The 12,982-nt window shown below is 55.2% G+C and overlaps 1 protein-coding gene across 1 annotated transcript in view; it reads left to right on the top strand.

Moving 5' to 3' along the window:
• LOC142908958 (coxsackievirus and adenovirus receptor homolog) overlaps positions 1–12,982 on the top strand; it is an 83,416-nt gene that overhangs the window by 56,970 nt on the left and 13,464 nt on the right. Inside the window, exon 7 of the mRNA XM_076059640.1 lies at positions 5,770–6,005. Within this exon, the coding sequence (XP_075915755.1) occupies positions 5,770–6,005 (236 nt within the window). The remainder of the gene's footprint in view (positions 1–5,769; positions 6,006–12,982) is intronic.

Below are 12,982 nucleotides of genomic sequence, written 5' to 3'. Positions count from 1 at the left end.
ACGGACGAGTTCATCCATGGTCGGAACAGAGGAGGGGGAGAGAGACAGCTGTGAGGCGCTATTATACTCCATGTTGTAAACCATACCATTAACCGTGGTGTGAGAGGTATTAAGAGTCAAGGCTGACGAAAGAGCTGCGGTCTGAAGGTCATCGTAAAATACAATTAATTAAGAACAGAAATGGTTTTAAACATCTTTCCAATGGTTACTAAGCCAGAATCCATCTTCTCGGTTGAAATTGTCTCTGTGCTTGTATATGTGAATGGCCTCATGAACGAATCTCTCATGGTAGCCGGTTGGTTTGCAAAGAACCTCCGTCTTGGAGGAGTCAATGTCATGTGAGCCCACTGAATTATAACAGTGATCTGCCACGGCAGAGGAGTTCGTTCTACCGTGTTTCAAGTCTGCTTTATGTTCGCGGATGCAGTCCGAGATATGTCGTTTGGTTTCTCCAATGTAGCTACTACCACAGAGCCACTTTAGTTTGTAAACGCCCGGGTACTGTATGTCTGGAACAGCACCTTTTACAGATGGAACTAAATCACGGATTTTATGTACTGTGTTGAATCGGACCTGGATCTTGTGTTTATTCAGGATTTTGGAGATCTTTTTAGTGACCCCTGCAATGTAGGGTAAGGTGATGGTTTTGAGTGGCTCCACAAGAGGATCCTTCTTCATGACTGGAGTGATGGCTTTGCGGATTGTGTAGTCGGAGTAACCATTAGCCCTGAGAGCCTGGTGTACGTGCTTGAGTTCACTGGTAATGTGTTCCTGGTCGGAAATGCATTGGGCTCTATGGTATAGAGTCTTGATGAGGGAGTTCTTCTGGGATGGATGGTGGTGGGAATCCGGTTTCAAGTAAGCATCTGTATGGGTAGCTTTCCTGTAGACAGAGTGGCTCATTGAACCATCATGTCTCCTTTTAATTAAGACATCCAAAAAGGGTAGTTTGCCATCTTTTTCGACCTCCATGGTAAATCTGATGGCTGGGTGTATGGAATTGATGTGGTCGCGGAATTGGTCTCGAGCAGGCTGGCCATGTGGCCAGATGACAAAGGTGTCATCAACGTACCTCTTCCATAAGGTCGGGCGTAGAGTGGCAGTCTGGATGGCGTCAGTTTCAAATTTTTCCATGAATTCGTTGGCTACAACCGGAGATAGGGGGGAGCCCATTGGCGTGCCCTCAGTTTGTTTGTAGAAAGTTCCATTCCAGGTGAAGTATGTGTTGGTTAAGCAATGTCTCACCAGGGGGGGTACATCATTATGCAGTCCTTGATGAACCAGGTCTTCAATGATAGCGATGGTGTCAGGTACCGGGACTTTGGTGAACAAGGACACCACATCAAAACTGACAAGCAGGTCGTCTGGGGACAGGGAAATGCCTTTGATTGTCAATACCAGGTGAGTAGAGTTTAGTACCGCAGAGGTGGTTTTACCAGTGAAAGGTCGCAGTATATCAGCAAAGACGAACGTTTTGAATTATCTCAATTAAAAAAGAGGGATGATATTGTCGTCCTCTCAGCCGACAAGGGCAATGCCACTGTCATCATGGACAAAACAGAATATAACAACAAAATTCAAGAACTACTCAACGATGGCAGCTATACAAAAATAAAAAGAGATCCCACCAACAGCCTGGTCACCAAAACGAACAAAATCATCTCTGATTCAACAGCATTAATTGATGAGATCAAACAGTTCTCGTTGAAACCCTCTGCTGCCAGACCACCAAGATTATATGGCCTTCCAAAGATACACAAAGAAGATACACCCCTTCGTCCCATCGTCTCTACTATCAACTCCCCCACCTACAAACTGGCACGTTTTCTTGCTGATATACTGCGACCTTTCACTGGAAAAACCACCTCTGCGGTACTAAATTCTACTCACCTGGTATCGACAATCAAAGGCATTTCCCTGTCCCCAGACGACCTGCTTGTCAGTTTTGATGTGGTGTCCTTGTTCACCAAAGTCCCGGTACCTGACACCATCGCTATCATTGAAGACCTGGTTCATCAAGGACTGCAAACTGATGTACCCCCCCTGGTGAGACATTGCTTAACCAACACATACTTCACCTGGAATGGAGCTTTCAACAAACAAACTGAGGGCACCCCAATGGGCTCCCCCCTATCTCCGGTTGTAGCCAACGTATTCATGGAAAAATTTGAAACTGACGCCATCCAGACTGCCACTCTACGCACGACCTTATGGAAGAGGTACGTTGATGACACCTTTGTCATCTGGCCACATGGCCAGCCTGCTCTAGACCAATTCCGCGACCACATCAATTCCATACACCCAGCCATCAGATTTACCATGGAGGTCGAAAAAGATGGCAAACTACCCTTTTTGGATGTCTTAATTAAAATAAGACATGATGGTTCAATGAGCCACTCTGTCTACAGGAAAGCTACCCATACAGATGCTTACTTGAAACCGGATTCCCACCACCATCCATCCCAGAAGAACTCCCTCATCAAGACTCTATACCATAGAGCCCAATGCATTGCCGACCAGGAACACATTACCAGTGAACTCAAGCACGTACACCAGGCTCTCAGGGCTAATGGTTACTCCGACTACACAATCCGCAAAGCCATCACTCCAGTCATGAAGTAGGATCCTCTTGTGGAGCCACTCAAAACCATCACCTTACCCTACATTGCAGGGGTCACTAAAAAGAGCTCCAAAATCCTGAATAAACACAAGATCCAGGTCCGATTCAACACAGAACATAAAATCCGTGATTTAATTCCATCTGTGAAAGGTGCTGTTCCAGACATACAGTACCCGGGCGTTTACAAACTAAAGTGGCTCTGTGGTAGTAGCTACATTGGAGAAACCAAACGACATATCTCGGACCGCATCCGCGAACATAAAGCAGACTTGAAACACGATAGAACGAACTCCTCTGCCGTGGAAGATCACTGTTATAATTCAGTGGGCTCACATGACATTGACTTCTCCAAGACGGAGGTTCTTTGCAAACCAACCGGCTACCATGAGAGATTCGTTCATGAGGCCATTCACATATACAAGCACAGAGACAATTTCAACCGAGAGGATGGATTCTGGCTTAGTAACCATTGGAAAGATGTTTTAAACCATTTCTGTTCTTAATTAATTGTATTTTACGATGACCTTCAGACCGCAGCTCTTTCGCCAGCCTTGACTCTTAATACCTCTCACACCACGGTTAATGGTATTGTTTACAACATAGAGTATAATAGCGCCTCGCAGCTGTCTCTCTCCCCCTCCTCTGTTCCGACCATGGATGAACTCGTCCGTCTGAACGGGGCCCGTAGCTATCCGTGTTGCTAAAGTTGAGGGTAAGAATCCACCCATTTTTTCGCCATATAGCATTGTGATATATAACGACTTATTGTTGGTAGCTTAGCTGATTGGAGAATATAGAGTTTATTGATAACATTAAGGTAATTTATATTTTAGTTTTTTATTGGTTCACTATATAGTACTTTGAATAGCTCAGATGTGTAGGCATTGACTTCAACATAGCCATTTCTGTGACCAGTCACTAGCTAATCACTCAGTTATTTCAATGCGAAATTCGCCTAGTTATTTCAATGCTAAATTCTCCTGTTTGATTTGTACTAAGTGCCTCGGTGAATGTGTATGCTCTGACTTTAACATAGCTATTTCTGTGACCAGTTACAAGCTAATCACTCAGCTATTTCAATGCTAAATTCTATGCTAATTCCTTTGTCAAGGGGTGCCTCTGCGGATGTGTATGCTTTAACTTAGCTATTTCAATGCTAAATTCTATGCTAATTCCTTTGTCAAGGGGTGCCTCTGCGGATGTGTATGCTTTAACTTTTAACATAGCTATTTCTGTGACCAGTCACAAGCTAATCACTCAGCCATTTCAATGCTAAATTATATGCTAACTCCCTCCCCCTCTCACCTCACCTCACCTCCCTCTCTCACCTCACCTCCTTCACCTCCCTCACCTCCCTCACCTCACCTCCCTCTCTCACCTCCCTCACCTCCCTCACCTCTCTCACCCTCCTCACCTGCCTCCCTCACCTCCTCACCCACCTCACCTCCCTCACCTCCTCCCTCATCTCCCTCACCTCCCTCACCTCCCTCACCTCCTCCCTCACCTCCCTCACCTCTCTCCCTCACCTCCTCACCTCCCTCTCTCACCTCACCTCCTTCACCTCCCTCACCTCCCTCCCTCCCTCACCTCCCTCACCTCCCTCACCTCCCACCTCCCTCACCTCACCTCACCTCCCTCACCCTCCCTCCCTCACCTCCTTCAGCTCTCCTCACCTTACCTCCCTCACCTCACCTCACTCCCTCTCTCCCTCACCTCCTCACCTCACTCACCTCCCCGCACCTCACCTCCCTCACCTCACCTCCCTCCCTCACCTCCCTCACCTCCCTCACCTCTCCTTTCTCACCTCCCTACCACCTCCCTCCCTCACCTCCCTCACCTCCCTCACCTCCCTTTCTCACCTCCCTCACTCACCCCCTCCCTCACCTCCCTCACCTCCTCCACACTCACCCTCACCTCCCTCAACCTCCCTCACGTCCTCCCTCACCTCCCTCCACTCCCTCACCTTACCTCCCTCACCTCCCTCACCTTTCCCCCTCACCTCAGCCTCACCTCCCTCTCTCCCTCACCCTCCCTCACCTCACTCACCTCCCTCACCTCACCTCCCTCACCTCCCTTTCTCACCTCCCTCACCTCACCTCGGCCTCCTCACCTCCCTCACCTCCCTCACTCCCACCTCACCTCACCTCCCTCACCTCCCTCACATCCCTCACCTCACCCTCAACTCCATCACCTTACCTCCCTCACCTCACCTCACCTCCCTCTCTCCCGCACCTCCCTCACCTCACTCACCTCCCTCACCTCACTCCCTCACCTCCTCACCTCCCTCCCTCTCCTCCCCTCCCTCCCTCCCTCACCTCCCTCCCTCACCTCCCCTACCTCCCTCCCTCCCCTCACCTCACCTCACCTCCCCTCACCTCCCTCCCTCACCTCCCCTCACCTCCCTCCTCCTCCCTCACCTCCTCACCTCCCCTCCCTCACCCACCTCCCTCACCCCACTCCCTCCCCTCCTCACCCCTCCCTCCCTCTCCCTCCCTCACCTCCTCACCTCCCTCCTCACCTCCCTCACCTCCTCACCCCTCCTCACCTTCCTCACCTCCCTCACCTCCTCTCTCACCTCCTCACCTCACCTTCCTCCCTCACCTCCCTCACCCACCTCCCTCACCTCACCTCCCCCCCTTCTTCACCTCACCTCCCTCACCTCCTCCCCTCCCTCCACCCTCCCTCACCTCCCTCCCTCACCTCACCTCACCTCTCTCACCTCCCTCCCTCACCTCCCTCACCTCCCTCCCTCACCTCCCTCACCTCCCTCACCTCACCTCAACCTCCCTCCCTCACCTCACCTCTCTCACCTCCTCCCTCACCTCCCTCACCTCACCTCCTCCCTCACCTCCCTCACCTCCCCTCCCTCACCTCACCTCACCTCCCTCACCTCCCCTCCCTCACCTCCCTCCCTCACCTCCCTCACCTCCCTCACCTCACCTCCCTCACCTCCCTCTCTCACCTCCCTCACCTCCCTCCCTCACCTCCCTCACCTCCCTCACCTCACCTCACCTCCCTCACCTCCCTCACCTCCCTCCCTCACCTCACCTCCCTCACCTCCCTCCCTCACCTCCCTCACCTCCCTCACCTCCCTCACCTCCCTCCCTCACCTCCCTCACCTCCCTCACCTCCCTCACCTCCCACCGCAGGATTGACGACTGCCCCCCCGTGTCGATGTGCCGCCCGCCCACGCCCGCGACCCGCGACCCGCCCGGCACCGGCACCTCCGTCGGCCTCCCGGCACCGGCGCCCCCCGACGGCCTCCCGGCGCTCCGCCGGGCCCTGGGCGGGTCGCCCCACGGGCGAGCGGAGGGCCGCGCGGGGGCCGGGCCTCCTCCGGCGCGAGGGGGGGGAGAGCGGCCCGTGAGAGCGTCGCCGTTCCGTCGTGCGGCGGCGACCTCTCGGCTCGCTCCCGGTTCTCGGAGGGGGGGGGGGCGGGGTGGGGGGGGGCTTGTGGGACGGCGAGCGAGAGACCCCCGAAGCCCGATTGAATCGGCGGCGTCGGGAGCCCTCCGTTGGCGTCGCGTCGCGGACCCGGTAAACGAAAGCGACGTTTCAAACGAAGGCGGAACGACGCGTCAGGCGGCGAACGTCGTCGCCGCCGCGAATCGCCGAACGGTAATCCGGAGAGAGAGAGAGGGAGAGTGGGGTAGCGGTGGGGGTGGTGGCGGTTCCGGTTAGACGTGCGATCACGATTCAATTTTTGTCAGCGCGTAGCTCCCAGCGGCGAACGTGCCGCGCGCCTCTCTCGCCCGCCTCCCCCTCCACCCCGACGCGTGATCGGTCGATGGTGGAATCGGCAGGGCGGGCGGGCGAGCGAGTTGGGCGAAAGGTTTGTTCAGTGTCGGGGGGGTTCCGGATTAGAGAATCGAATCTTAAAATCTGTCGATTTTTGCTTTAAAAAATAAATAAAAAAATTGCACAATTTAACCCCGCGGCTTATCGCGAGCCAAACCGCCGTGCGGCAGACGAGGGGGGCGTGGCCTGTTGGGGTGGGCGGGGCACGGCGAGGGGGTTTCCGGCCTTCGCGAGGCTGCAATTGGCTTGTCGCGGGTGACTCCGTCCGCTCGCAAGCGAGTTTGGGTTCCAGAGGGGCCGTTCCTGAAGTCGCTTTGTTGGCGAGCCCAAAATTTGGTTCGCGAGTCCAACGTTGAGCCCCGTCGATTCGCTCGCTCGGCGCGGCATCGCAAGCGGGCGGCGGTGGTCGGCACGCTCCCGGCAACGGCGCCGCATTCCGCGGTATAACAGGCGCGTAGCGACGGGACACGTTGTACACGGTGACGGTGCACGTTGTACACCGTGACGGTGGTGATGGTGCACGCTCTACACCGTGACGGTGGTGACGGTGCACGTTCTACACCGTGACGGTGGTGACGGTGCACGTTCTACACCGTGACGGTGTCACGCTCTACACCGTGACAGTGCACGTTGTACACGGTGATGGTGGTGACGGTGCACGTTCTACACGGTGACGGTGCACGTTGTACACCTTGACGGTGGTGACGGTGCACGTTCTACACGGTGACGGTGCACGTTGTACACCGTGACGGTGGTGACGGTGTACACAGTGACAGTGTCACGTTCTACACCGTGACGGTGGTGACGGTGCATGTTCTGCAACTTGCCGTGTTGCTGTGGAGTTTCGTGTCGAGCTGAGGGGGTGGGAGGAACCCGCATTGAATAGAGAAGGGGGGAGGCTGGGGGGGTGAGTTGCCTCTTGTGGTCTGGAAGTTCACCGGCCTTGCCTCGGGCGAAGCCTCTGGGCGTCACACACAGTGACGCTTTTTCCTTTCGTGTTGAACCCAGAACACGGTGGGTCACGGCGGTGGGTCAAAGTCAACGGGTTCCTTTAGGAGGCTTTCACGACCGATATCATCCGCAACGGAGGTGTTTTGGGGGTTAGACGGCGTGAATATTTAAACGCGTCGTGAAAGACCCGCCAACCACCGGACGTAGCCGACGAGCAAGGGTTGTCAACGTCAACAGAACGTGGCAAAATTCGTCACCGGTTGTGCGCGTGTTTGATTGTGCACAGTCGTCTATTCGTTTCGTTGTTTTAGTTGACGTCATTAAATTTTTACGCGGAAATTTGCAAAAAAATGTATTCCGTGTCAACGCTCAAAACAAGTGGTGTGTGGGGTGCACAGTCGGTGGTGGAGATTCCACATCCCTACTGGGGGAGGGGCAGAGCCAAGCCACAACATTTACAATCCGAGTGCCGTGACGTTTCGCCAGTAATTACAACCGGCTTCATCAGGTCGACAGCCAGACTTGTGGAGCAGTCCACCAGTTTCGTTCCTTGTACGTAGCCGGCCGTGCGCTAACCGGAGGTGCGGAGCGGTGGCGCAGCGGTTAGCGCCACGCTGCACTGCGAACCCGGCGACCCACAGTTCACTTCCCGCTCACGGCCACCGGCACCGGCGACGATTTGTTGTCATCCGGTCCCGGGCAACCCCCTAGGTCGACTTAGCCTTACATGAGTAACCTGGTGCAGTGTGTATACATCGGCCTCGAGGGAGACAAAGGCAGCCGGGCGTGGTGCCGACCACCCACCCCCTCTTGTTCTGTGCCGGCCTTCGTAGGTGCTGCTCGCTACACTGGGGGTCTTTGTGTGTGGGGTAGCACCAGGACTAGATGTGTGGAATCTGTCCACTTTTGGCTGGGTTGGCAGTGGTGAGCAACTTTGTGGGCTAGTGGTGAGCTATTCTCTCTGTGTGCCAGTGGTGAGCTGTTCTCTCTGTGTGCCAGTGGTAAGCTGTTCTCTCTCTGTGTGCCAGTGGTGAGCTGTTCTCTCTGTGTGGCAGTGGTGAGCTGTTCTCTCTCTGTGCCAGTGGTGAGCTGTTCTCTCTGTGTGTGCCAGTGGTGAGCTGTTCTCTCTGTGTGCCAGTGGTGAGCTGTTCTCTCTGTGTGTCAGTGGTGAGCTGTTCTCTCTCTGTGTCCCAGTGGTGAGCTGTTCTCTCTGTGCCAGTGGTGAGCTGTTCTCTTTGTGTGTGCCAGTGGTGAGCTGTTCTCTCTGTGCCAGTGGTGAGCTGTTCTCTCTCTCTGTGTGTGCCAGTAGTGAGCTGTTCTTTCTGTGTGTCAGTGGTGAGCTGTTCTCTCTGTGTGCCAGTGATGAGCTGTTCTCTGTGTGTGCCAGTGGTGAGCTGTTCTCTCTGTGTACCAGTAGTGAGCTGTTCTATCGCTGTGCCAGTGGTGAGCTGTTCTCTGTGTGTGCTAGTTGTGAGTTGTTCTCTCTCTGTGTGCCAGTGGTGAGCTGTTCTCTGTGTGCTAGTGGTGAGCTGTTCTCTCTGTGTGCCAGGGGTGAGCTGTTCTCTCTGTGTGTCAGTGGTGAGCTGTTCTCTCTGTGTGTGTGCCAGTGGTGAGGCCGTCGCCGTGCCGGTGAGTGGGTTAATCCGGCGTCTGCCGTTCCTCACCGCCCCCCAACGTCGCCCCCCACCCCGCCACGCCTCGTGTGCTGCTCTGTACAGCTCTCACACTAACAACAACTATTCTCTCCGCCTGATGAAGGCCGCTCGTGTTGCCATCGAAACGTCGTGGGCTTTTTTGGCTTATGTTATTTTCCCAGTGATTATTTAACATTTTTACTATCTAATTTTTGCCGCGTTATTTTTATTTTCTATCTACCGTTACTTCATCGAAAGGACCAAGAATCACCAATAAAACCCTCAAGGCCGTCCCGTGTCTCTCCGTGTCTCTCTGTGTCTCTCCGTGTCTCTCTGTATCTCCGCGTGTCTCTCTGCGTATCTCTCCGTGTCCTTGTCTCTCCACATCTCTCCGTGTCTCTCCGCGTCTCTCCCTGTCTCTCCGTGTCTCTCCGCGTCTCTCCGTGTCTCCGCGTGTCTCTTCGTGTCTCTCTGTGTCTCCGCGCTTGCTCGCTGCGCGTGGAGCGACCCGCGTCACAGACTCACGCGCTATCTTCCTTTCTCTTCGCCGCCCGCCCGCCCTTCTCTGTTTCTCCTCCTCCTCCCTCTCCGTGACCTCGTAGCCCATCGAGTCGACGAGCGACGAGCGGCCAAATTCAACGGCGCGCCGGCCAGCGGGGTGGAAGGCCGGACACACTGGACATACAGGGGAGGGTCGTGCGTGCGGGCGTGTGGGCGGGCAGGCGGGCGGGCGGGCTCGAGTTCCACTCACTAACTCACCCGCTCACCCACTCACTAACTCACCCGCTCACTCAGCCATCCACTCACTCACCCAACCACTCACCCGCTCACTCACCCGCTCACTCACCCGCTCACTCACCCATCCACTCACCCACTCACTTACCCAACCACCCACTCACCCACTCACCCACCCACTCACTCACCCACTCACCCACCCACCCACTCACTCACCCGCTTACTCACCCGCTCACCCGCTCACTCACCCATCCACTCACCCACTCACTCACCCAATCATTAATTTTTTCCCCCCAAAGACGTCCAGCAGGGGCACGGGGCGTCAGTGAGTGCCACCGACAGTCGGGTCGACATTCTCGTCACAACAGACGGTCACGTGGGCTGGCGGCACCTGACGACGGCACGTGGGCCAAAACATTGGACACCGCATTTGGTAGAATCGGGTGACATTGCTCATTGCTGTGCCAAGGTGCGACTCGAAGTGGTCTAAGTAGTGGCCAAACAGCGGAATAAAACCCATCGCATTTAGAGGATATTGTCCCTTGTGATGCTTTGAATGTTGAACTGTGTCCATGTACATACAGAACAGAACAAACATACTCGTGATTAAAAAACACAAACATTAAATTCCGATTTAAAGCTTTCGTGACTGCAAGGATTCATCTTCTTTGGTTCTTTCGGTAAAGTCACCACCACGTAGAATGAGAATAAAATAATAAATTGATAAAATAATAAAATAACAATAAAATTCTCACGACGTTTCGGCCCAAACACAGGGTGATGCCACTTCAGGTTGTCCGTTAGTTCTGCAAGATATAAACCCCACGGCGAAAGGTCTCGAGACCTCCCACGAGGCACAAATCAGACCGCGCGGCGTTGCAGCGGCGGTTTCTTATACGAACTACTCAAAATGTTACCTATAGCAAAGTCTTTTTTTAAATGAAAAAACATTCTCATGTCCAGCTGCCTGGTGGGGTGGCGCCCCACCGCCCCCTAGTGGACTAAGTCAGACACCACCCCCACTGCCCCCTAGTGGACTAAGTCAGACACCACCCCCACTGCCCCCTAGTGGACTAAGTCAGACACCACCCCCACCGCCCCCTAGTGGACTAAGTCAGACACCACCCCCACTGCCCCCTAGTGGACTAAGTCAGACACCACCCCACTGCCCCCTAGTGGACTAAGTCAGACACCACCCCCACTGCCCCCTAGTGGACTAAGTCAGACACCACCCCACTGCCCCCTAGTGGACTAAGTCAGACCACCCCCACTGCCCCCTAGTGTGTGAACACGCACCACCACCACTGCCACCACCACCACTGCCACCACCACCATCACCACTGCCACCACCGCCACTGCCACCACCACCACCGCCACCACCACCACCACTGCCACCACCGCCACTGCCACCACCACCACCATGACCACCGCCACCACCACCGCCACCACCACTGCCACCACCGCCACCACCACCGCCACCACCACCACTGCCACCACCACCACCACTGCCACCACCACCACTGCCACCACCACTGCCACCACCACTGCCACCACCACCACTGCCACCACCACCACCACTGCCACCACCGCCACCACCACCACTGCCACCACCACTGCCACCACCACTGCCACCACTGCCACCACCACCGCCACCACCACCACCGCCACCACCACCACCAACACCGCCACCACGACCACCACCACCGCCACCACCACCACCACCACCACGGCCACCACCACCACCGCCACTACCACCACCACCACCGCCACCACCGCCACCACCACCGGCACCACCACCACCACCAACACCACCACCACTGCCACCACCGCTACCGCCACCATGACCACCACCCACCGCACCTCAAATGAGTACCTGGTGCGGTGTGTAGTAAACATCGCCAGGAGGGAGACAAAGGCGGCCGGGCGTGGTGCTGACCACCCACCCCCTCGTGTGCCACAGTGCCGGTAGCCCTCATAGGTGCTGCTACTCGCTAACAACACTTGCCCCTACAGTCTGTTACAGGCTACACAGTGGGGAATCTTTGTGTTTGTGTGTGCCTGGCCCCGCCCTGCCTCACCCACCACAGCCAGAACACCTCGTCACACACACAGCGTGACGAGGTGTGAACACACACAGCGTGACGAGGTGTGAACACACACAGTGTGACGAGGTGTGAACACACAGTGTGACGAGGTGTGAACACACAGTGTGACGAGGTGTGAACACACAGTGTGACGAGGTGTGAACACACACACACAGCGTGTGACGAGGTGTGATCACACACAGTGTGACGAGGTGTGAACACACACACAGCGTGACGAGGTGTGAACACACACAGCGTGACGAGGTGTGAACACACACAGCGTGACGAGGTGTGAACACGCACAGTGTGTGATGAGGTGGGAACACGCACAGTGTGACGAGGTGTGAACACACACAGTGTGTGACGAGGTGTGAACACACACAGCGTGTGAAGAGGTGTGAACACACACACAGTGTGACGAGGTGTGAACACACACACAGTGTGACGAGGTGTGAACACACAGTGTGACGAGGTGTGAACACACACACAGCGTGACGAGGTGTGAACAAGCACAGCGTGTGACGAGGTGTGATCACACACAGTGTGACGAGGTGTGAACACACACAGCGTGTGACGAGGTGTGATCACACACAGCATGACGAGGTGTGAACACACACACAATGTGACGAGGTGTGAACACACACAGCGTGACGAGGTGTGAACACACACAGCGTGACGAGGTGTGAACACACACACAGTGTGACGAGGTGTGAACACACAGCATGACGAGGTGTGAACACACACAGTGTGACGAGGTGTGAACACACACAGCGTGACGAGGTGTGAACACACACACAGCGTGACGAGGTGTGAACATGCACAGCGTGACGAGGTGTGAACACACACACAGCGTGACGAGGTGTGAACACGCACACACAGTGTGACGAGGTGTGAACACACACAGTGTGACGAGGTGTGAACACACACAGCGTGACGAGGTGTGAACAAGCACAGCGTGACGAGGTGTGAACACACACAGCGTGACGAGGTGTGAACACGCACAGTGTGTGATGAGGTGGGAACACGCACAGTGTGACGAGGTGTGAACACACACAGTGTGTGACGAGGTGTGAACACACACAGCGTGTGAAGAGGTGTGAACACACACCGTGACGAGGTGTTAACACACACAGCGTGACGAGGTGTGAACACACAAAGCG

The sequence above is a fragment of the Petromyzon marinus genome, unplaced genomic scaffold (genome assembly GCF_048934315.1).
Source record: "Petromyzon marinus isolate PM22_M1 ecotype Great Lakes invasive population unplaced genomic scaffold, UKy_Petmar_22M1.pri1.0 PM_G_Scaffold_11, whole genome shotgun sequence".
Taxonomy (NCBI): Eukaryota; Metazoa; Chordata; class Hyperoartia; order Petromyzontiformes; family Petromyzontidae; genus Petromyzon; species Petromyzon marinus.
The sequence above is the reverse complement of the archived record's forward strand: the minus strand, read 5'-3'. Positions and strand labels throughout refer to the sequence as shown.